General features: G+C 41.3%; 2 protein-coding genes and 1 pseudogene across 2 annotated transcripts; 2 read left to right on the top strand and 1 right to left on the bottom strand.

The window, feature by feature from the left end:
* Positions 1-1435: 1435 nt before the first annotated feature.
* On the bottom strand, positions 1436-3191 carry LOC106568958 (40S ribosomal protein S28). Its single transcript, XM_014139846.1, has 4 exons — positions 3087-3191; positions 2750-2797; positions 2187-2311; positions 1436-1563 (listed from the first exon to the last, which is right to left on the bottom strand). Exons 1-3 carry the CDS (start codon positions 3123-3125, stop codon positions 2189-2191), a joined length of 210 nt encoding a protein of 69 aa, XP_013995321.1. The 5' UTR covers positions 3126-3191; the 3' UTR covers positions 1436-1563; positions 2187-2188.
* Positions 3192-5470: 2279 nt separating this feature from the next.
* Positions 5471-6648, top strand: LOC106569004 (potassium voltage-gated channel subfamily V member 2-like; annotated as a pseudogene).
* A 4914-nt stretch (positions 6649-11562) lies between these two features.
* insl3 (insulin-like 3 (Leydig cell)) lies at positions 11563-14197 on the top strand. The gene is made up of 2 exons (XM_045693765.1): positions 11563-11839; positions 13449-14197. The coding sequence occupies exons 1-2, from the start codon at positions 11653-11655 to the stop codon at positions 13739-13741; spliced, it is 480 nt and encodes a 159-aa protein (XP_045549721.1). The 5' UTR covers positions 11563-11652; the 3' UTR covers positions 13742-14197.
* Positions 14198-26084: the final 11887 nt, after the last annotated feature.

Genomic DNA, 26084 nt, shown 5'->3' with positions numbered 1-26084 from the left:
GTGACTGTTCATGAAACATCGGTGTAAAAATAACCCCGTTGCAGATGTCACAGCCCTCTCTGTGGACTACTGAAAAGTAATGTTAAACTAGGAACGATGCTTCCCTCTACTGGAAATGAGTTAACTCAACATGAACTTGATATTGCATCATAACGAAAAGCCCCAACAGGGTAGTTCCATTACAATTATTTGGCAATTCAGGCTACAACAACCTTCAGACAAAAAAGTGTCAACTTCTGAAAAGATAAGTTTGATAGTAAAATATTGAACAATAAAGGGTAGGCTAAACTTTGTGGAAATGATAGTGAAATAAGATTTCAGCATCAAATATTTGACCTAAGATGCTGGAGCAGTGAAACTCTAGCTGTATAAGAATATAAAAAACTAAAAATCACCAATATCAACACAGTAGGAAATGTTGGGCACTACACATCCTGTCATATTACACTAGTATGTGGGATCAGGAATTTCCATTTTTGTAGACCAATGACCTATGTTCACACCGCATCATGCAGCCAGAGATGTAAGAGGAAGCGAGACATCCCACTTGCAAATATTTTTTTTCTGGTTCATATAGTCAATGAACAGACCAGACCCCGCTACTGTCACATTGGTCTACGGGAGAACCACCCCTTAAGCAGACTAACCATATCCCCCCCCCAATGGTAAAGACGTCATAATTTATCCATCTTTGATTCATACCGCCCTTACCCACAGTAAACTCTGATCTGATAAAAGCGATCATGGAACCCTTGCTCTCAAATCATGATCAGGCTACAAAACCCAATCCAAATAAAAGGAAAAACATTCCATGTGCAAACATACATTCCACCTCAATATTTAAATCTAATGAAAAAACTAATTAAAGTTACTGTAGTGGCACTGTTTAGGCCTACAAATGAGCTAGTCCTAAGTACAGGCTCAAAATCCACCCTTAGCCCTCCTACCCACCCCTGTGGATCTGAAACTATCGGATAGGTGTAAGCAATATGGTGAAAATCCCACCCCGTCTAGCCAATCCTTTCAAATCTACAGGAGTGCAAAGGGGGGGCCATGGCTCAGTTTAAAATTCAGCAAACGTAGGTGAGTGTTCCAAATACTGTACATTAGCAGCACACCATTTAGTTCGTGATGACCAAATCAGTACACCGCTGCCAATTCATCCCCCTGTACAGTACATTTCTGTATGCTGCTCTTCTGACAAAAGGAGAGCAATCATTCAAATCAAACCTTTTAAGGTTCTACTTCAGCACCTGCACACATTTTGCAGTAGGTGGGAATTGTATGTTCAAAATAGGATCATCAATGCAACAGGTGGCATCCATACCATATTCAAGGACAAACAAGAGTACTTTAAAATAAACCACCATTACAGTTAACTTTGATTCACAACATGTCTACACACATTGGTCATTGAACAGGAAAAACACAAATCTTCACCTTGAACAACAAATGTTTATTTTTTCTTAAACTGCACAAGTGAGATGTGGGGCCATTGCAGATGAACTGATGGGGTGTCTGCACCCCAGACGTTGGTTTGGCATCTCACAACTTCGCCAGGCACTGCAAGGAAAGATGTGGGAATTCATTAAATTTACGCACATACCATTTTTTAACAGCAAAATAACAAGACCCAAGGACACAATTTTAACAGACACCTATCCCTGGGATGACATACAAGTGGAAGTGGAGCCGAATGACTTCAGACAGTCCAGACAATTATTTACCTTATACCCTAAAGTAATAGTTTTATAGAGGTTGTGGTGAGTGGTTTTGACTTCCCTTGAAGGCCATTGATAGCAACATTGGTTTATAGTTCCCTTAGATTTTCACACCAAAAGCTACTTCAGGAATGGGCACCCATCCTGCAGGATTGGGTTCCAGCCCTACTTCGACACACCTGATTCCACTAAACTGCTCCTCACGACCACGATTAACTGAATCAGGTTGAAGCAAAAACATGCCCACCCAACTGCTGTCTAGGAGTACACATGACTGCCCTACTATACATCAGGGCTCTCCAACCCTGTTCCCGGGAGTACTACCATCCTGTAGGTTCACTCCAACCCTAGCACACCTGATTTGAATAATTAGCTGGCTGATATGCTGACTCAGGTGAGTTACAACTGGGTTGGAATGAACCTACAGGAACAGGGTTGGAGAGCCCTGCTTTACATGGCACACACCTTTATCGCAGCCTCCTGGCTTCCCTTTCAGACTCCAGAAGTGTCAGCACATCACCCTCTCTGACTGGCCCCTTCACATTCCTGATGATCGACCGGTTGCTGTCATCCATGAACTCCACACGGACCTGAAAGAGACAGGCAGGATACATTAGAACATGCAACAGCCACCCACGCACTACACTGTTTACAGATTCCATAACACAGAACCAAGGAGCTAAATACATCTGATCACACCAAGTGATTAAACTAGTGCATTTCTATTAATAAATTGCATTTCAATGTATTGACAGTTGGGATACACATGTCATTGATTAGCTACCTACTTTGTTTTACCATGACATGGCTAATTTGGTTGTGGCGAAAGGTCACTAATCTAGCTAGCTATGCAGGATACTCTTATACATTAGCATGTGGTATAGCCAGAAGAACAGACGTGGACTCAAGGACTACTAGTTAGTGCACAATACATCACCATTAGCTAGCTAACTTTGCTAACCATCGACATTGATTAACTGATTGGCTATCAAGTTAGCTAATACTACTAGCGTTTCAGTAACACATACCTGGGTACACTGTCCCTGGGAACCAGTTCTCCCGAGCACCTTGGTGACCTGGAGAAGTGTAAAACGGTTAGTTAGCCGACTAAACATCTGAGGTAACGTGGGATGTAAGAGTGCCTGTGTTTCAGCTAAATTACCTAGCGAGTGTTAAGCTAGATACATTAACCGTTGCTGTAATTTAGCACTTCCAGCACGCGCAGCTCACCAAGCTAAGAGGCTCCGTTCAAGTATAAACGTGGCAGGAACTTTAACAAAAATTCGCTCAAATGAAACACTGAGTATTTACGATTGTACACATTAATATCTTGAAAGTCTCTTAAATATGATTGCGTTTTCTTACTCTTGCAAGCTTGATCGGCTGCACGCGGCTGGCATCCATATTGTCAGGTTGACTGGAAAGGAAGTCACGTGGTGAGAGTACGGTATATATTCAAACTGTAATCCAAAATATTTTCAACTTTTAATACATTTACGCACTTTATAATTGTATTATTTCATATTATGTATGATATGCTTTCAAAAATACACCTCCCTGGATTAAAAACATAGTATATTTAAAATAAATGTACATTTCCGGTTCCGGTATTGTGGTTCATTCCACTCCATAAAATAGGCGGATGGGGGCGATGAATAATCAGTATAATGCCTTTCATTTCTTATTATAGTTGCATAAAAAATATATATTATTTTATAGGTATATTTTAATTGCAAAGACAAAGCCCGATTAACTAATTAAAGCAGTGTGGAGTCTCATATCAATATAAAGTTGAATTTCGAAGGACTAGACAAAACAAATGCACTTGTAATGGCACTTACAAATTTAGTCTATCAATAAAATGTGTCTATCAATGAACATTTGAAAGATATTTTATTTTTTATTTATTTACATTTTTTTTTTTAATTTATTAACCTTTATTTAACTAGACAAGTCACTTATGAACAAATTCTTATTTACAATGACGGCCTACCAAAAGGCAAAAGGCCTCCTGCGGGGACAGGGGCTGGGATTAAAAATACAAAGTAAAATAAAAATATAGGACAAAACACACATAACGACAAGAGAGACACCACAACAGTACATAAAGTGAGACCTAAGACAACAACATAGCATGGGAGCAACACATGACAACACAGCATGGTAGCAACACAACATGGTAGCAGCACAAAACATGGTACAAACATTATTGGGCAAAGACAACGGCAAGAAGGTAGAGACAACAATACATCAGGCGAAGCAGCCACAACTGTCAGTAAGTGTCCATGATTGAGTCTTTGAATGAAGAGATTGAGGTAAAACTGTCCAGTTGAGTGTTTTTTTCCCCCAGCTTGCTCCAGTCTCTATCTGCAGCGAACTGAAAAGAGTAGCGACCCAGGGATGTGTGTGCTTTGGGGACCTTTAACAGAATGTGACTGGTAGAATGGGTGTTGTAAGTGGAGGATGAGGGCTGCAGTAGGTATCTCAGATAGGGCGGAGTGAGGCCTAAAAGTGTTTATAAATAAGCACCAACCAGTGGGTCTTGCGACGGGTATACAGAGATGACCACTTTACAGAGGAGTATAGAGTGCAGTGATGTGTCCTATAAGGAGCATTGGTGTGCAAAACTGATGGCCGAATGGTAAAGAACATCTAGCTGCTGGAGAGCACCCTTACCTGCCAATCTATAAATTACGTCTCTGTAATCTAGCATGAGTAGGATGGTCATCTGAATCAGGGTTAGTTTGGCAGCTGGGATGAAAGAGGAGTGATTACGATAGAGGAAACCAAGTCTAGATTTAACCTTAGCTGCAGCTTTGATATGTGCAGAGAGAAGGACAATGCACCGTCTATAGCAATACTCCCAAGTACTTGTATGAGGTGACTACCTCAAGCTCTAAACCCTCAGAGGTAGTAATCACACCGGTTGGGAGAGGGGCATTCTTCTTACCAAACCACATGACCTTTGTTTTGGAGGTGTTCAGAACAAGGTTAAGGGCAGAGATTACATTTACATTGTTTACTAACATTGGAGTAAAACAAGCTTATATTTTGGGTTTGAACTATGCTCACGAGGCATTTACAAGTTATGTTCTTCAAGAAACAATGGGAACATATCATTAATTTATTAGGTCCAAAAATGGATGTAGTAACAGCAGATTGCTACTTTAATGTATAAATACTGTCTATAGGCCAGTGGAAATAAGGGGGAATTGATCTGCACGATACAATTGCAACCAATGGGATTAATGTGAAATGATGGAGATTGGAATGAATGCATAGATATGAAGGTATACGTGAGGTTGTTTACTGTGATTCCTTTCTGTCCAGTTTGAACTGTATGTACCTGTACGCCTTTAATAGCCCTGTCACAAATGAACGACTGCTGTCTCTGCTCTGCATTTCCCTCCTCCCAGCACCAAATCCTTAAATCACAACGCTAATCCTCACTGACAGTATTTTTTTTAACTCCTGTTAGGATAGAAAGAACAGCAATGGAATTAGAGAATCAGTGAGGAGGATGAATCCCCAACTCATGCTCTAGATCGTCTTGCACGTCCAATCAAACACGGTATAGCTTTTCCTCTCCCTGCTGAATTTGTAAGAAAAGGATGAAGAAAATCTTCCTTTTGTTCTTCGTTTCGAGGAATAGAAAATGTGTGGGATATTGGATTTGCTGGTAATGTCTTTCTTTAATGACTTAACTTTCACTGGGTGAGCAAGATTTATTTTCTTCTCATACATTTCCAATGGAACAACCTTCAAGAATCCCTTGCCACCTAATAAAGTGGCGCTCCAGATTGTTTGCCAGTGTGAAGCTGAACACCAGCTTCTCCCAGAGCACAGAGGAACCAGACGCTAGCTTCCCTTTTGGGCAGGAAAGCTCTGTGAAAGCATGGACGTCTATGGACTACCTAGGCAGCCCTGCTCCTCAGACAGTGGTTCTGAAGGAGAAAAGGCCCGAGAACAATTGGGAGAAAGAAAAATGTGTCGCCAGACAATCCAACATATTCACAATCAATGTCGGTGGGAAAGTCTTTCAATTCCCAATCCACCTAGTTCTCCTCTACCCCAAAACCAGGATTGGCTCTCTGGCCCTCTGTACCGATCCTATGAAGAGGATGACACTCTGTGACGACTATTCGGTCCGCAAAAATGAGTTCTTCTTTGACCGGGACCCCACTTTCTTCCATTACATCTTCCACTTCTACTGCAGTAATGTCATGTGGGTGATGGAGAGTCTATGCCCGCTCAATTTTGAGGAGATGAACTTCTGGGGTCTGCGCATTAGGGACACTCCGAGGTGTTGCCGCATCCTGTTTGAAGAAAAGATGGATGAGATCAAAGATGGCCTGAAGGTCAACCAGGAGCTGATCGACGAGATCAAGCTGGCCCACGGGGGCGAGGAGGCCATGTTCAAGACCATGTTCCTGGGGGGGTTCCGCAAGGCCCTCTGGGACCTGATGGAGAACCCTTACTCCTCATTAGCGGCTAAGGGCTTCACCGTGTTCTCCAGCCTTTTCGTCCTCATCTCCATTGTGGCGATGACCCTCAACACGGTGAAGGAGCTGAGGAAGTACATCATCTACGGCATGACTTACATGGAGTGTGTGGAGATCGTCTCCATCGTATTCTTCACCTTTGAGTACTTATTGAGGCTGCTCACCACCTGTGACATCAAACACTTTGTGAAAAGCGCTCTAAACTTTGTGGACCTTTTGGCCGTCATGTCCTACTTCATCCAGATTATTTTTAACATTTTCACAGATGTAAATGATGCCAGTGCCCAGGAGGACCTGAAGACTATGGCCGGGTCAGCAAGGTTAGCAAGGTGGTCAAGCTCATGCGCATCTTCCGCATCCTCAAGTTGGCCAAGCATTCCACAGGCATGCGAGCGTTTGGCTTCACCATCCGGCAACTGTTTTAAAGTCACCATTGGCCTCATAGTGAAATCACTGAGCAGTTTCCTTCCTTTCCGGCAACTGAGTTAGGAAGGACGCCTGTATCTTTGTAGTGACTGGGTGTATTGATAGACCATACAAAGTTTAATTAATAACTTCACCACGCTCAAAGGGATATTCAATGTCTGCTTTTTTATCTACCAATTTGAAAGGCATTGGAAAACCTTCCTGGTCTTTGTTGTTGAATCTGTGTTTGAAATTCACTGCTCGACTGAGTGACCTTACAGATAATTTGTATGTGTTGGGTACAGAGAAGGTAGTCATTCAAAAATCATGTTAAACACTATTTCTGCACACAGAGTGAGTCTATGCAACTTATTATGTGACTTGTTAAGCACATTTTTATTCCTGAACTTATTTAGGCTTGGGGATGAATACTTATTGGCTCAAAAACATAATTCCACTTTGAGATTATGGGGTATTATGTGTAAGCCAGTGACACAAAATCTCAATTTAATCCATTTTAAATTCAGGCTGTAACACAACAAAATGTGGAAAAGTCAAGGGGTGTGAATACTTTCTGAAGGCACTGGATACACTGTAGTACTGTATACAGGACTCAATTGCAATAAATAGACTATGCAATGGTTGCAAAGAATGTGCAAAGAATAAAAGTTATTTCATCTCAACTGTTGTTTTTCTCGTTCAGCATGTTGAATGTCTCACATCCACACCGACTGCCGGCTAGGAATGTAGTGTATTAATTCTTAAAAATCGACGATGTTGGGGGAGGGGGGGTGGGGGGGTGTTAAGCTGACATATGGAATTGTTTTAAGATAGTATGACCATGTATCATTTAGCATTTTTGTTATATACAGTACCAGTCAAAAGTTTGGACACACCTACTCATTCCTGGGTTTTTCTTTATTTTGACTATTTTCTACATTGTAGAATAATAGTGAAGACATCAAAACTATGAAATAACACAAATGGAATCATGTAGTAACCAAAAAAGTGTTAAACAAATGTTTGAGATTCATCAAAGTAGCCGCCCTTTGCCTTGATGACAGCTTTGCACACTCTTGACATTCTCTCAACCAGCTTCATGAGGTAGTCACCTGGAATGCATTTCAATTAACAGGTGTGCCTTGTTAAAAGTTAATTTGTGGATTTTTGTGTGTTGTGACAAGGTAGGGTTGGTATACAGAAGAGGGCCCTATTTGGTAAAAGACGTAACAGACACATCTCAAAATCAACTGTTCAGAGGAGACTGCGTGAATCAGGCCTTCATGGTCGAATTGCGGCAAAGAAACCACTACTAAAGTACACCAATAAGAAGAATAGACTTGCTTGGGCCAAGAAACACGAGCAATGGACATTAGACTGGTGGAAATCTGTCCTTTGGTCTGATGAGTCCAAATTTGAGATTTTTGGTTCCAGAGACGCAGAGTAGGTGAATCTAATCTCCGCATGTATGGTTCCCACCATGAAGCATGGAGGAGGAGGTGTGATGGTGTGTGGGTGCTTTGCTGTTGACACTGTCTGATTTATTTAGAATTCAAAGCACAGTTAACCAGCACCGCTACCACAGCATTCTGCAGTGATACGCCACCCCATCTGGTTTGCGCTTAATGGGACTATCATTTGTTTTTCCACAGGACAATGAACCAAAACACACCTCCAGGCTGTGTAAGGGCTGGAGTGCTGCATCAGATGACCTGGCTTCCACCTGGCCTCCACAATCACCCGACCTCAACCCAAATGAGTGAAGGAAAAGCAGCCAAAGTGCTCAGCATATGTGGGAATTCCTTCAAGACTGTTGGAAAATAATTCCTCATGAAGCTGGTTGAGAGAATGCCAAGAGTGTGTAAAGATGTCACCAAGGCAAATGATGGCTACTTTGAAGAATCTCAATCTAAAATATATTTCGATTTTTTAAAAACACTTCTTTGGTTACTACATGATTCCATATGTGTTATTTCATCGTTTTGTTGTCTTTACAATTTTTCAACAATGTAGAAAATAGTATAAATAAAGAAAAACCCTTGAATGAGTAGGTGTGTCCTAACTTTTGACTGGTACTGTATACAATTTATTATATATTTTTTTACGCATATTTAACCAATGTTTGGAGTCGGTAGAAAACTACCATCTTACCTTCATTCATTTTTTAAACCGGTACCGCTTTCCATAGAGGGATAATAGTTTGTAGGTCAAACCGTTCAGATGCTACAGACGTTTTCGTGAATAGACTGATTTCTGGGATGTCTCATGGTCTGACAAACACTGCTCTAGCTCTGACACCTTTCACCGCAGATGCAGAAGTGCTACAGGAACAGATACCTCTAGCTTTAACTGACATATTTTGATGGGGATTCTTTTAACTATGTAACTTAGATTGTGCGTCAATCGACTCTAGGGGGTTAACTATAACATGTTACCACAACTAGTTAATCAGTGATAATATCGAAGGATGTAGCCAACTACAAAAAACAACTGCACATCTGTGTGGGAAATAATAATACATGTTTGATTTAAATTACAAACAAAACAACTTTCTGCTCTACATTGGTAAAACACATTTGACAATAATTAAATCTATATTCAAGGTTGAAATGTGTGTCTCTCACACAACTACAGACAGAATATTAAGCAAAAAGTGACACATTTAAACATTGTGCTCTCTCTATGACATTCATTGAAATCATAATAATTTCAGATATAATAGAATGTGATTGATAAACAAAAGGTTATTTCACTTTCCCAGATGTCCACCTCCTTGACAATTCCCCGTCAGAAGAAGCGTAGGTTGATTTTGGCAATCATGCACTTCACTCTGAAATGACCAGCATGCATCTCGGTCAGCACAGCCTCCTTCTCCTCCTTAGTAAAAAATCACCTTCCTGTGTGGCTGTCCATCCTTCCCATGTAGGTACATGATTGCCTAACAAGTTGGATGAGAAGAGTTGTTGAAATACTCAAGTCTAAGTACATTTGCATTGCTGTCTTTCTCTCTCTGTTTCTCTCTCTCTCTCCGTCTCTCTTCCACTCTCTTCCCACCTCTCTCTCCTTCTCTCACTTTCTTTCTCACCCCCCTCCCCTCAGCAGCCTCCACTGAACTATATGTATAGCTAGCAACATATAGATGACCAACTAGCTAGATGGAAAAAGGTTTTTCATAGCTTAATCTGTCCAATTATCTAATAGAAGTTAACTGCTTAGCGTTGAATTCACCCTGAATTGTGAATTTCTCTGAATGTTGCGCCTCTTGTTGAGATCAGTGGTGCCTTCATAGTACTTCGCCTGGTTGGAAAGATACAAGAAAATCTCCTCGAGGGATGACATTGAAGTGCAAGCCACATACAAACAGAAAGCTACAATAACAGTTACAGTAGCTAGCTAGCTAGCTAGCTAGCTAGCTGATGTTAGCTAAATAAAACTGTCTGGCTAGCTGGCTGGCTAGCTATTCGACTAGGCAGGCTGAGGTAAATATGTACAGTAGCTAGCAACGTCAATCTATTGTCATGAATCTTGCCCTGGAATCAGAACTGAGAGATTTCCGCTAGATGGCTAATTTGCAAACTATATTGTAAAAATTCATGAAAACAAAAATCAGCTGTTTTGGTCTTAATTTAAGGTTAGGGTTACGCATTAGGGTAAGCAGTGTGGTTAAGGTTAGGTTTAAAATGAGATTTTATGACTTTGTGGCTGTGCCAGCTAGTGACCAGTCTGCAGAGCTGCCTCCAGAACAAGATTCATGCCGAAAAATGCCAAGCTGCATGTTCAACATCAATTAAAGCGAGAAGCCAGTTGCCTGGCGGTGTCTTCTAGGTCAACCTGGAGCCAAGTAGGGAAAGACAGGGAATGCACACACACACACACACACACACACACACACACACACACACACACACACACACACACACACACACACACTGTGAAAATAATCCGTGTGACGGCTGTGACTCCACCATGGGACTCCTTGCTATTGCTATTCTAGATATGATGCACTTTGCATTTTATTGTCTGCATATGTTATTTTAAGGCGAACAAAACAAGATGTAACTGAAGCTCAATGCCAAGTACCGCATAATGTGCGTATTCAACAAATGTTTGAAATATGAAGCTGTGGTATGAATGCGCATGGTATGTCATTATCCTTGACTTTGTTTTGCACCTGCATCCTGATTTTATTAGCTCCCCTTCTTCTAGATAAGTCCAGACACATAGCCACAGTTGGTAAATAACACTTCTCAAAGAAAATATGCAAACTAATCACAGAGAAAACAATAAAAAATAAAAAGTCCCTAAATGTCAAGATTTATGGAGTAAGTTATGCGCCATATTTTCACAATAGAGGCTCATCAGGGTTAGATAATGAAATATTTCATAATGTTAGGATACAACACAACAACTTTATTGTCCATATGTTACAGGGAACAATGGAAATGAGTCTTCCACTCACTCCCTTTTTCTCAGCGTCTGGCCCAGGATTCAAAGCAGCCACCTTTCAGCCACAGGTCCAACTCCTTAGCGACTGGGCTACCTATAACAAATAGCAGATTTATTATCCATCAGGTCAATATATGGATCACCCTATGGTTTTGGGGCCATAAGAGGCTTTTCTTGTATATGAGTAAACCAAATCTTTATAATGAAAAGGAAAAACAATTTCAGATCACCTGGAAGTATTCATTTTCCTATACTTGCACCACTAACCCCAGTTCACAAACCCCCATGCTATAGATCACCATTTGACATGTATTTATCTCAAATGAGAGTTCCAGCCTTGAGGGGAACTCTCTTTTACATGAAGTGATCTCAAGATCAGGACATCCTTTTCCTTGGCCAAGGGCGAATGGCTCCTTACGAGAATCCCGGCCTGGAATAGACAGCAGGGCACTATATAAGGCCCTAGGAAGCTCTCACAAGCTACACATCACATCCCTCCTCACCTCATCGTACCATACTCGCTGCATCGATTTGCTGTTTGTGTGATTTACTTGGGCGCAAACACCCTCATCAACATCATGGATGCTAAGTGTCTTGTGTCTCTTGTGGTAGTTCTCATGGTTGGGGTGTATGGGACCCACGGGCAGGATGCCAGGGTGAAGCTGTGTGGGAGAGAGTTTATCCGTATGGTAGTCACATCGTGTGGGAGCTCCAGACTGAAGCGCTCCACTCCGGAGCTTGGACAACACCCCGTCAACCACCACAGTGAGTACAACTCTCAAGGACCTAATAGCTTGTTTCCATACGTTTATTACACTGCTGTTTGTGCCGGAGTTCAGTTTAGTTGAATCCGAAAGGCATGCATGTATTTTTATACTCAAACGCATCCAACTGGGTACACACTGGTTGAATCAACATTGTTTCCACGTTATTTCAAAGAATGACGTGGGATAGACATTAAATTGACGTCTGTGCCCAGTGGGATGAGAATGGAGATTGGGGGTAAATGGAATCCTCTTCTCAAACAAGCTGACATCCAAAGCACAAAGTATATGAGGATGGAGTTGGAGAACCCCTCCTTCTCGGGAGGAGAAGTTGTAGAATTGAGCATTTTTCAATCACCTGAAACAGAGCCATAATCATCATTCTTTTTTTCTGCATAGCTTATCTTCTTTACCTGTTCCATTGTCATTTTAATGAGGGCGTCCTTCTGACTGTAAATCACACATCTCAATATACTGCAATAACATGCCTAAGATATTACATACAAATTACAACACAGTACATGGGATCATAACACCTATCATCGATACAGGCATATATCATGGCGTCATAATTAATACAATAATATCATGATATTTAAACACTTAGCATGCCAGATTACATTTAAAACAAGCATTTTTTTCAGCATATCTAATTTTACCTCTTGAGCTGTCTGTATTCTCGACTGGTGGTTATTTTTTCAAGAAACTAATTATGTTTACTCTGTATCTCTGCAAAATCTGGTTAAAAGATTGAAAGGAATGTGAGTCTTAATCAGTACATTTTGTAATTGGTTGCTAAATTCTAGCAACCTTCCAGCCGATAGCTAAGATAGTTAGATAATCTACTCTAATTTGATTGATAGCCTGAAATGGCTTGTTAGCTAGTTATAAGGTTGGGAGATAGGTTCCCAATCTGGCTAGCTAGCTAAAGCAAACTTTATAAAATTGCTAGGTGGTAGTATTTCAGAGAAACAACAAAACATTTTTGTTTTATTTATTCATCAAGAAGGAATGAATAGGCTACATAGCTTGATCACATTAATTTACAAACATACCTCCTGCGGGTGCTGCCCATCACTGACTGCTAAAATCAAATCAAACCCTGTGTGTCACTCGTAACTCTTTTTCTTGCTCCGTGGTGCACCTTTGAAGTAACCACTTACTAGGGAGAGTAGGGGGTTCCAGCCAGAGTGCCCCCTCTGCAAAATACCCCTGACAGATATTTTTATAAACAATTTTGATAAAACTTGGGCTTAAAAATTAAGTTTAGTAACTCATTTAACATCTACAAAATATGAAAACAGGATAAATCCCAAGTGGTGCAGCAGTCTAAGTATCTCAGTCCTGGAGGCATCACTACAGACTCTGGTTCGATTCCAGGCTGTATCACAACCGGTCGTGATTGGGAGTCCTGGGTTTGGCCGGGGTAGGCTGCATTGTAAATAAGAATTTATTCTTAACAGACTTGCCTAGTTAAATAAAGGTTAAATAAAAATAACAGATTCAATTCTGAGGGGGCATGTGCCCTTGTGCCCCCTATAGGCATGACACCTCTGCTGACATCTGCCTAAATTGTGAATGATGCCTAATTCTGTTTTTTCCTTCTACAGGGGTAATTCTGGATTGGCTGAACAGCAATCAATTTGCCAACCTGAGGACTTCAGAGACTGGTGAAGATGTGGTGACACAGCAAGATGACCAGGACTCCACAGAGAGCATGACAGAAGACCAGCAGACCCATCCAGGGTTTCCCAGCACACCTCCACAGGTCCAAGTGGACATGGAGCCTTCAACCGTCCCTCTGGGATACACCGTGTCCTCCCGTACCCGCCGAGACGTGGGGCCTGCTGGGGTATGCTGCCGATCCGGCTGCACCATGAGCGAACTGGTCCAGTATTGCTAAGCTATAGCTAATGCTAGGCAAGAGTAACATTTCACAAGGAATTGTTGGTCAGCCATTGCAAGGATGGATTAGGTTAAAATCAGGCTTATTTACATTTGTTGGGATGTTTGAAGGGCCATTTTGCAGTTGCCAAACCTTTGCATTAGAGCTAATGCAGTTAGTTCTACTGAAATGTTTTACTAAAATGTTCATGTTGTTTTCTTGATATCATGAATTGTGTGTTAATCTAATCGTTAGAATATTGTTGCGGAATGACTTGTGTAATGACAAAATCAAGACAAAAAGAATGTTGTCGAAAGAGGCTTTAATTATAATAATAATTTTTATTTTATCATATTAATATTATACTTGATTCTCACCTGCACAATGAAGGACAACAAAGAATGCCAAATGAGAGTTGTCAAGAAACCTTCCTGTTCACCTTGAATCACAATGTAATAAAGCTTTTGAAGATCACCGGTGAGTGGTGGTTACTTAATAGTTGTCTGTCTTATGCAAAAGATGCTTTTCTGACTTCAAACTTCAAATAGGGACAATAAGCCCTCACTTCTCCACAATGTGTTGCGAGCTCCATGCTATGTTAAGTGCTTTGAAAACTATAGTGACGTGCTATACAGCAGAAATGCAATCGATCCATGTATCATAGAGAAGGCATCCCCCCCACAGAGCATCCCTCTCTAGTAAAGATCAAATGATCAGCCTGCCCTCTCACTCCACTTGAAGCAATTTCCATTCTCATTACAATCTTTATCAGCGTACATCATTGAAATAGGCAGAGAAAATCCTTTCAAAAGTCTGTATGGCAGTAGCCAGATTACAGCTCCCAATACATACTCGGTCTGAATAGACACGGAATCCAGTTGACTCTCTCTGATAAGGATGAATCGGATTGGGCCAAGTGCTCCAACTACGACACCATAACACAAATCCCCTTAACCCCTTCAGCTCCGCACAGTGTGTGTGTGTGTGTGTGTGTGGGGGGGGGGGTCCTATAGTGGAACATTTAGCCAACATCCTATCTGTAGAATAGGGGCTAGTATATGATTACTGTAGTATTATGTCAGCTCAGATGGTGTTAGAGCCATTTTGAACCAAAATAAAATGTGTTGAAATTATATTACGGAACGCGTAATAATTTTGTATGAAATGTATAGAAAACATTATTTGGGAAAAATAAATATCTTTATAAAACCAATTTTTTGGTTTGTTTTATTGTGACACCTGGTGATTACCTGTATTTCACCAGCAGAGTCGCATTTCAGGGGTTAATGGCAATATGGTGCCGGTCAGTAATTAACAAGTGGAACTGGCAGTGATAGATACCAAGCAGGTCTACAGATACAGTTTTCAACCATGTCAATCGTATCGTGTCCTTTCATTTGTATCTTGCTGTATCCTTTCATTTATACCATATTTGTTGGCTTATTTGAGCAATTTTTTTTATAATCAACCGTGGATTTTGTTCAAAAAGATGAACTTACTGTATGCTGTTTAGCAAAGTTGCACCAGGCAAGGTTTCAAAAACCGTATCGCTAGCAAGGATTTAATAGTGTTTCTAAACGTTAAAACATAGCGTCGGGATTGTAGTTCACATTAGCCAGATGTGGTCCGTATCAACTGAGAACCCAAGGGGGAAGGCTATAAAGGCGTCCCATACATAGAACTTGGCTAGGCGAAGCGAACGTCTGTGCTTGCATACTCCTTAAAGACCTTCGCTTGAAAAAACGCAATATTATTGTTGTTTGTCCTTCTTGAGCCACCGTTGCAACAAGATACCCAGTAACACTTCTTCAAAATAGTCTGAATTAATCTAAGATAAATCAAGAAATCTGGAATTAACTTTGGCGGTCTTAGTCGTGCAATTTTACATCCAGCTAAGCTGTTTGGTGCAGTGAAAAAATTTGGATGAAAACTAGTTACCACAGCCACAAAGTCATAATATGGCTAAACCCCACCTATTTCTACAATTTCTCTTCCCTCATTGTTGAATGACAGCAAACACTTCATTGAAGAATCACGTCCATAGTTCCCACCCCTACTGTTGACCAATCACTGATGAACCGGTGTAGACATCGGCTGCCGAACTTCGACTTGCCGTAAGACATTTTTTATGTGCACACCAGCTGAAACCCCCCCCGCAGAACACCAAAAACGAGCAGAAACGTCACAAAACGTAGTCATAATATTTGCGCAAACTGTTTCGACTGGGAAGCATGCGAACAGGCTTAAGCCCCCTTGGGCCCCCATGTTTTCTCAAGAGCTAGAGTACAATCACTGCCTTCACAACCTGGAACTGTGTGACAAAAAAGAGTAATACATGTCATAATCATTGCAATCAAAGAAATCTCCCAAGTTGTTTTATTTGATCAATTGGATTAATATGGTATCGTGTTATTGGAAACACGCTGTTCTGTGAGCAGGCCTGCCGGTTTGGACTAGATGGAGTACAGCAGAAGTGACTTTCGTAGCAGGTTAGGAGAACTTATGCAGCAGTTTAGGACAATTAATGCATCCGGTTATGAGAATTAGGTTAAGGTTAGAGAAAGGGTTAGGGTTAGCTAGAATGTACAATAATTCAATTCTGCCGGATTAATGGGAAACAAGTTGGAACCAACCTGTATACTGTCACGCCCTGACCTGAGAGAGCCTTTTTATGTCTCTATTTAGGTTTGGTCAGGGTGTGATTTGGGTGGGCATTCTATGTCCCTTTTTCTATGTGTTTGCATTTCTTTGTTTTGGCCGGGTGTGGTTCTCAATCAGGGACAGCTGTCTATCGTTGTCTCTGATTGGGAGCCATACTTAGGCAGCCTGTTTTTCCATTGGGGTTTGTGGGTAGTTATTTTCCTGTTTAGTTCTTGATAACCTGACAGAACTGTTGCTAGTCATTTTTGTTTATTTTGTAGTGTTCATTCTTTCTATTAAAAGTGAAGATGAATACATTCTCCACTGCACCTTGGTCCCATCCTTTCAACGGCTGTTACATATACAGAGCAATAGGAATGGTGTCTTTATGCAGGCACTAACTCGGCCATGGTTTGTTGGACAACGCCTACTGGATAAACGCTGAAAATAAGGTCTGTGGTAAATACAGGCTTAGGAGATCTTGTACGTTTGTTCTATGAGATCATTTTCATCAGCAGACGTCACTTTTTGCGAATTTTGAAGCATTTACGTAAAAAAAAACACATAAAGCAGATAAAAGGCTTCATAACTCGTAAAGGTCATATTAACTGACTGATAATATCTCATAGAACAAAACATATAAGATCTCCTAAGCCTGTGTTAACCTCCGACCTTATTTTCGGCGTTTATCCCAAAACCCTATTCCTTCCTTTGCTCATAGGAATGGCTGAATGAAGCAGAGGTGAATCATTTCCGTTTTTAAGACTACAAACTGGCAAGCTCTATTTTGGTGTCTATTAGAAGTGGCTATATGGAAAAAGACGGATGGTTGGTTTCCTGGCTTAAAACCAGGGGATAGTTGTTAAAAGGGGCAGCAGATGGCCTAGCGGCTAAAGCGTTGGGCCAGTAACTGAAAGGTTGCTAGATCAAATCCCAGAGCTGACAAGGTAAAAATCTGTCATTCTGCTCCTGAACAAGGCAGTTAACCCGCTGTTCCTAGGCTGTCATTGTAAATGAGAATTTGTTCTTAACTGACTTGCCTATTTAAATAAATAAAAAATCTCATTATATTTTCACCTCCCGTAGTAGGTTATTGACTCGCTGAATTTATCCATCCAATAAGCCTAATATCGAATGATCACCGTTCACATTGATTGCCCACAGTTGCGGTTCAAATTGCACATTGACTTTTGAAGGTGCCCTATAAATTCTGGGATGAACCAAAATTGAATAGGGGTGCACATGTTTATATTTCAACACTAATGGGGGTGCCTCTGGGGAGTAACCAGCAATTCTGTAAATTGAACCCTATATATTAGGACTACTGCATTTCCTGCAAGGTTGATTAATTTGAGAGAAAAACAAACATATTGAGAATTTCTTGTCATGTCCTGAAATAAGTGATATTAAATGGGATTAACCGTCCACAACCAATACTGGTTGGGTTGGGTCATGGCTAGAAGGTATCCAGTTTTTGTCAAATGAACGTCAGATTTCTTTTACGCTTCGAACACACCGACTGTGTCATTGCATCACTGCTACGTAACATTTTGCGCAGCTAGGCAACTATACTGATGCAGGTATCTTTTGCAGATGGTCGCATGCGGTTGGACACATGGAGAGAATCATTTTCGCAGTATCCTCAAAACCGTGTCTTTTTGACACAACTGCTGACAGCTACAGGGACATAAACACAAAAAATGCTGCTTGGAGACAAGTGTCCACGATAGTAGGATTGCCAGGACAGTTTAGTAGTGAGCTTGTGCTAGATGTGGCTAGTTAACGTGACCCACAACAATGGGTCCTGGAGAAGACTAGCCTACCTTCATCAGAGCAGAAGGCACCCCAATTTTCTTTTCATTTGGTAACATTGCATAATTAAAAAAGGATTCTAAACCAACTTTGGGAAAAGTTATAGTCCTACTGAACATTGTGTAAAAGTACATCTGATGTCAAATAGGGACGATTAACTAGAGAGCCCTTTAGCTAGCTAGGTTCCACATAAAAACAATGTATCAAATATCAATCAATTATGGTATCAAAGGCTTTAAAAATTTACTAGAATGTATCTTACCGGAGACAAATCGCCAGGCGTTCAACTGGGCTGATGGACTCCCGGTAGTTGGTATCCATCCGGATGATCCTGGCTCCAACCATCTGGAGCAGGTGATCGAACTGGCTTCGGTCCAGACGAAAGTAACTTCGGAATTCCTCTCCAAACAGTCGAAGCTCTTGAATGAGACGGTGGAGCTCCCCTGCCTGCTTTCGGGACTGTAACCATCTCTGGACCCACACAGACCTGGGCTTTCGGCAGGGCTGGTCCCGGCCCAACAGCGCGATCAAGACCATCTTCCTCAACGTTGGTCTCATTGTTGAAAGAGCCGACTCTGCTATCTTGACTATTATGCATTTCGCTCCAAAGCTGCATTTTGGAGGGAAATTATATTATAGGCTCTCACAATGAATTTGTGGATGTCATCGAATAAATAATATACTTGGCAAATACATTTAAAAAAATGTAAAGAAATTCTCCAGTCAAACTTTTTATTATGTAATCCCACTTTTTTTTTACTGGATATGTGTGCAACAAAAATTCAACATTCAAAATGTTGCTACTTTCTGTCAAGTCTACGCATACAATTTGATGCGTAGAACGCACAGAACGCACTACAACTGCCTCTGCAACGCAATGCTGCAAGGCAAACGCAGCGTTCCATTGGAAATGAATGTACTTCTGGTGTATCGAAACGCCATGTCACGGTCGGTGTGTTCGAAGCGTTACGTTAATTTGACAAACGCTGTATCTCTTCTAGCCGTGACCGTTGGGGTTGGAAAGGCAAGTAGTGTATTTGCAGTGTGTTGTCCACCACCAGAGGGCATCAGATATCTATTGTATATGAACATTGCATTGTCTGCATTTCACTATTATAGTTTCTCTTATTTTACCAAATTGTGAGTGACTGAGAACCACTGATTTGCCAGATATTGAGCTCATTCTGTCACATCTATATCTAATTGCTACCAATGTCCTTCCTGTCTATAGTTTGTTTCTACAATCCATATAACGGTGCCATTTACCTTCAGATACTTGATCTCTTCCTGATAAAATCTCCAATCTGATTGTAAGATAATCATCAGTATAGCCAGTAATTATTCATAATGAACACAACATTAAATAGCTTTTGATAGCTGTTAAACTGCCTTGATAGAGGAAAGCCCCAAAAATTGTCAAAGACTCGTCACCCAAGTCATAGACTGTTGTCTTTGCTACCGCACGGCAAGCGGTACAGGAGCGCCAAGTCAGCCAAACAATTAACCAAATGGCCACCGGATTATTTACATTGACACCCCCAACCCTCCATTTATTTTTTACACTGCTGCTACTTGCTGTTTATTATCTATGCATAGTCACTTCACCCCTACAAATTACCTCGACTAACCTGTACCCCCGCACATTGACTCGGTACTGGTACCCCCTGTAAATAGCCTCGTTATTGTTATTTTATTGTGTTACTTTTTATAATTTTTTTTACTTTAGTTTATTTGGTAAATATTTTCTTAACTCTTTATTGAACTGCACTGTTGGTTAAGGGCTTGTAAGTAAGCGTTTCACTGTAAGGTCTACACATGTGGTATTCGACGCATGTGACTAATAAAGTTTGATTTGATATAGACGACTACCTCTGTACATTTTTACTCTTGAGAGAGACACTGAAGGTTCTAAACTTGCAATGGTAATGAATGGAAACTCTCTATAACGCTGCCCAAGTTTTAGAGTTGAAGAAGGCTGCATTAGAGAATAGCACCTTCTCCTAGTGCCCACAGTCTATCACACACACACACACACACACGCACACACGCACAAGCCAGGAGAGTACGTTGGAATGGTGGGTGTCAATTTTCATGTAAATGAAATGACTCACAGGACTCCTGTTTCCAACAGTAAAAGTGTCTTGGTTAGAAACATTAGAAGTGTGTGTGTGTGTGTGTGTGTGTGTGTGTGTGTGTGTGTGTGTGTGTGTGTGTGTGTGTGTGTGTGTGTGTGTGTGTGTGTGTGTGTGTGTGTGTGTTTAGGTATACATCTAGAGCATGTGCAAGCATGTTGGAATGCATGTATGGGTACACAAAGTGTACTAAATTCATCTCTCCTCTCTCTACCTGGGCTCTGTGTTCGGTGGTGACTGTTAAAAGACATGACCAGTGACAGCTGCAGCAGAAACATCCTGTGATCATGCCTCCCTAGGGAATCTCCTCCTCAGGTGCAGAACAGCAGAGTGGGACAGTTTTACCTGCAGCCCTGTCTCAGGCTGTTTTGATACGCACTGATGACTGGAGGTGTTACGACTGTATTATCTGTGCCTTATATAACACCTAATAAACACTAGAAGTTGAAAACATCTTTGGCTCATATCATACGAATGGGTTATTGTTGGGTTATATCAGGATCTTTTTTTAGCCCAGCATCGGGTTTCGTCTTGCAAGAGGCCTAAAAAGATGAAACACATCAAACAACGCAAGATGAAACCATTGCTACGGTGTCCATATTAGGACTGCCTCAGTCTGAGAAGGACTTGGTGTCATGCAAGACGAGTATCTTAGAATCGGAAGGAAGTGACAATGAAATGATCAAGTGGATGACGGTGCCCCCTAGTTTACAGGATGGCCTCTGGTGAGTGATGGTGGGCTGTGGCTGGTCGTGACACGTCGTGATCACAGGAAGGTAACAGTGGCCTTGTTGGGTCCCTCGGTAAGACGACTTGCCCACGTCCCTGCCTGCTCAACCGTCCAATGTCCAGGGATTTATGAATCCACTTCATTTGGTTTAATACAGTTCGTAATGTCCAGATACACAATTGACGTGACATTTATAAGACATTTCAAAGCAATATTTTTTGAGGATGGAAATGGGTGAAGGGAATCATCGCACAATTGTCTGATAGTTCCTTTTTTGGTGTACTTGTATAGATCCCAGTGGTGAGGTACTGTAGTTGGGGAGATGAAGAGACTTGGTGCACGGGCACCGTAGCATAAGTCTAAGTAGCTACAGACCAAAGTCAATTAATTAACTTTACTCCCTTAATCCCTTCTGGCCCTATAGTCTGTTCATCCATATGCAAGTCATTATATCCAGTTAATCAGGTCAGCACAATGCCGGAACACATGCATATACACACACACAGTCTTGTTGGGACACACAATTCAGTTCCATTCAAAATGCTATTTTCCCTAACCCCTAACTCTAAACCTGACCCTAACCCAGACTCTTACCCTAACCTTAACCCAAAAACCTAACCTTAACCTTAACCCTAGCTCCTAACCCTATCCCTTAATGTAATTCTAACCGTAACACTAATTCTAACTAAATGTCCCCGGTTGGTCATACTTTTGTTCGTGGGGACTTCTGGTCCCCACAAGAATAGTTAAACACGTCCACACGTCCACACACCCACACACACACACACACACACACACACACACACACACACACACACACACACACACACACACACATCTAAGACATTATCAGTGCCTTACGATAACCTTGGCCATTGGGAGGTAGTGATGCTGAACTAATAGACTGAGTTGATAGAGGGCAGTATGGGAGCAGCGGACTACTGTTACTGCAGGCCTATTTTGCTCTAACGTGATGCAATCGCTGCCCCAAGACTCATCTGATGCTATTGCCCTATGCTGTATCAACTATAGGATACGTTACATCTGATCTGTTTAGCAGACGGTCTTGCCCTGACTGACTTGCGCACAGGAGTAATGCGATAGACCAATGTCCCAATCTTCTTTATGTAAATAGCATCCTTTTATGTTCTCCTCCATAGCCACTGACTGCAAACTACCTGACAGAAAACAGCTACCTGACAGCAACAATGCGGTGACATCCCATCCAGTCTTCTTATCCTTCTGCGCCAATAAGGTAAGGAGGACTGAGTGAGGGGGTATTCCTCGAGTATTGTTGTTATGATGTTGCATTATTATCCTCTGCGCTCTCCGCAACCACTGACATGGTTAACAGGGTGCTCACTATTGCCTTGTTTTTGTATCCTAACTGTGATACTATGCTCTCGCTCTCGTTCTCTGCCTCTATGTTTACTCTACAGTGATGCTATCGCTCCGTGTGCTGCGATAACTCCCGACGTGATGCCATTTCACTTGGCAGCGCCAGCTCATTAATGTGATGCAATTACTAACCGGTCCTGTGCTCGGTCTAATGTTTGATGCCGTGGCGGGTGTGTTCTCCGAGGGGTCTACGGTTGATACTGATTGGAGAGGGCAGACAGACTCAGCTGTGCCCGCATCTGCCCTGGAATGCGGTGGCGGGCGCCCGTGCCAGGGAAATGCCTTCACCTCTCGCTAGACGATGTGACCTGCCACAGACTCTGAGAGCCGGAGAGAGAGGAAGAGAGAGAAGGGAGAGAAGGGCGAGTGAGTGTGTGTGTGTGTGTGTGTGAGTGAGAGTGAGCGAAAGAGTGAATGAGGGGAGAGGAGGATGAGAGAGAGAGTGGGGCAGGGGGGCAAGGCCCCAGACACGATTACCCCAGCTGCTCTGTCACAGCTGCTCCCCATTGCACCACTGCACCTTCCATCTCCCCTGTGACTGAGCTGTTTACTGCCAGTGGGATGTTGAGAAAATACTCACGAATGCTGGTGCTTAGCTGGTGCTGTTTGCTATTCATTTGGTCTGTCTCTTTCTATGTCATAATAGTGGAATAATTTCAATTCAAATCTTCAAACACTTATTTTTGTCTGATTCTTCTTTTAAATGATTAGCAGATCTGGAATAATGAAATTACACTTATTACCATTCATTTAACACTTACACTCCCGTTCAAAAGTTTGGGGTCACTTAGAAATGTCCTTGTTTTTAAAAGAAAAGGTAATTTTTTGTCCATTAAAATAACTGATCAGAAATACAGTGTAGACATTGTTAATGTTGTAAATGACTACTGTAGCTGGAAATGGCAGATTTTTAATGGAATATCTACATAGGCGTACAGAGGCCCATTATCAGCAACCATCACTCCTTTGTTCCAATGACACGTTGAGTTAGCTAATCCAAGTTTATAATTTTAAACGGCTAATTGATCATTAGAAAACCCTTTTGCAATTATGTTAGCACACCTGAAAACTGTTGTCCTGATTAAAGAAGCAATAAAACTGTCTGCCTTAAGACTAGTTAAGTATCTGGACCGTCAGCATTTGTGGGTTTGATTACAGGCTCAAAATGGCCAGAAACAAATAACTTTCTTCTGAAACTCATCAGTCTATTCTTGTTCTGAAAAAGGAAGGCTATTCCATTCCAGAAATTGCCAAGAAACTGAAGATCTTATACAATGCTGTGTACTACTCCCTTCACAGAACAGCGCAAACTGGCTCTAACCAGAATAGAAAGAGGAGTGGGAGCCCTGGTGCACAACTGAGCAAGAGGACAATTACATTAGAGTGTCTAGTTTGAGAAACAGACGCCTCACAAGTCCTCATCTGGCAGCTTCATTAAATAGTACCTGCAAAACACCAGTCTCAATGTCAACAGTTGTAACGCTCTGGCCATAGAGGGGTTTTTGTTCTTTATTTTGGTTAGGCCAGGGTGTTACATTGGGTAGGCGTTCTATGTTCCTTTTTCTATGTTTTTGTATTTCTTTGTTTTGGGCCGTGTGTGGCTCCCAATCAGGCACAGCTGAAGCTCGTTGTTGCTGATTGGGAGTCACACATAAGGAGCATGTTTTTCCTTTGGGTTTTGGTGGGTAATTGTTTCTGTTCAGTGTGTTTCCTGTCAGTACTGTTTGGCTGTTGGTTTTCCTGTTTTTTTGTATAGTGTTCTCTTTGAATTAAATGTCAAGATGAACACTAACTCCGCTGCACCTTGGTCTTCTTCCGACGACAGCCCTTACAACAGTGATGAGGCGACTCCGGGATGCTGGCCTTCTAGGCAGGGTTGCAAAGAAAAAGCCATATATCAGACTGGCCAATAAAAATAAAAGATTAAGACGGGCAAAATAACACAGACACTGGACAGAGGAACTGCCTAGAAGGCCAGCATCCCGGAGTTGCCTCTTCACTGTTGATGCTGAGACTGGTGTTGTGCTTTTCTTTCAAAAACAAGGACATTTGTAAGTGACCCCAAACTTTTGAACGGTAGTGTATGTCACAAGAGGACATGTTGTATTTTACTGTGATGGACACTGGTGGAAAAAGTACCCAGTTGTCATACTTGAGTAAAAGTATATATACCTTAATAGAAGGTTACTCAAGTAAAAATGAAAGTCAAATTCTAGTTGAGTAAAAGTCTAAAAGTATTTGGTTTGAAATATTCTTAAGTATCAAAAGTAATTGTAATTTCTTAAATGTACTTAAGTATTAAAAGTAAAAGTATAAATCACTTAAAATTACTTATATTAAGCAAAGCAGACCGCACCATTTTCTTGTTTTTTAAATTTACGGATAGCCAAGGGCACACTCCAACTCCCCAAGATTATTTAGGCCCTGAAGCAAGGATATGCATATTCTTGGTACCATTTGAAAAGAAACACTTTGAAATGTATGGAAATGTGAAAGGAATGTAGTAGAATATAACACAATAGATCTGGTAAAAGATAATACAAAGGAAAAAAACAACGTTATTTTGTATTTTTTTGTACCATCATCTTTGAAATGCAAGAGAAAGACCATAATGTATTATTCCAGCCCAGGTGCAATTTAGATTTTGGCCACTAGATGACATCAGTGTATGTGCAAAGTTTTATACTGATCCAATGAACCATTGCATTTCTGTTGAATGTTGTATCAAGACTGCCCAAATGTACCTAATTTGTTAATTAATAACTTTTCATGTTTAAAATTGTGCACTCTCTTCAAACAATAGCATGGTATTCTTTCACTGTAATAGCTACTGTAAATTGGACAGTGCAGTTAGAGTAAAATGAATGCACAAATTATAAGTCGCTCTGGATAAAAGTTTCTGCTAAATGACTAAAATGTACAAATGTATCATATTGAGGATGTTCACGAATGGGACAGAGCCATATATAGTGGTTCCTCCTTTAAAAGTTGCGTCGCACTGGAGCACACCTTGCGGGCTGCTGCACAATGTTATTTAACTTCTTAAAGTATAGGGGGCAGTATTTTCACGGCCGGATGAAAAACGTACCCAAATTAAACTGGTTACTACTCTGGCCCAGAAACTAGAATATGCATATTATTAGTAGATTTGGATAGGAAACACTCTGAAGTTTCTAAAACTGTTTGAATGGTGTCTGAGTATAACAGAACTCATATGGCAGGCAAAAACCTGAGAAAAATCCAACCAGGAAGTGGAAAGTCTGAGAATTGTAGTTCTTCTTTTGAATCTCTATCGAAACTACAGTGTCTGTGGGGTCACGTTGCACTTCCCAAGGCTTCCATTGGCTGTCAACAGCCTTCAGAAAGTTCTTTCAGCATTCTCCTGTCACTGGGCAGAGAATAGTAGCTCAGTCAATCAGTGGACTGCCTGGGGACAAAGGTATTGGATATGCGCGATCCCGCGAGCGTGCCATTCCTTCTTTTTCTTCTTGAATGAATAGGCTATTGTCCGGTTGGAATATTATCGCATTTTTACGTAAAAAATACCATAAAGATTGATTTTAAACAGCGTTTGACATGCTTCTAAGAACAGTAATGGAACATTTAGACTTTTCATCTCTGGTACCGCGCTCGTGCGTTATGCCTTTGG

Source organism: Salmo salar, chromosome ssa14, assembly GCF_905237065.1.
Source record: "Salmo salar chromosome ssa14, Ssal_v3.1, whole genome shotgun sequence".
Classification (NCBI taxonomy): domain Eukaryota; kingdom Metazoa; phylum Chordata; class Actinopteri; order Salmoniformes; family Salmonidae; genus Salmo; species Salmo salar.
This window is presented reverse-complemented; position numbering and strand designations above follow the sequence as displayed.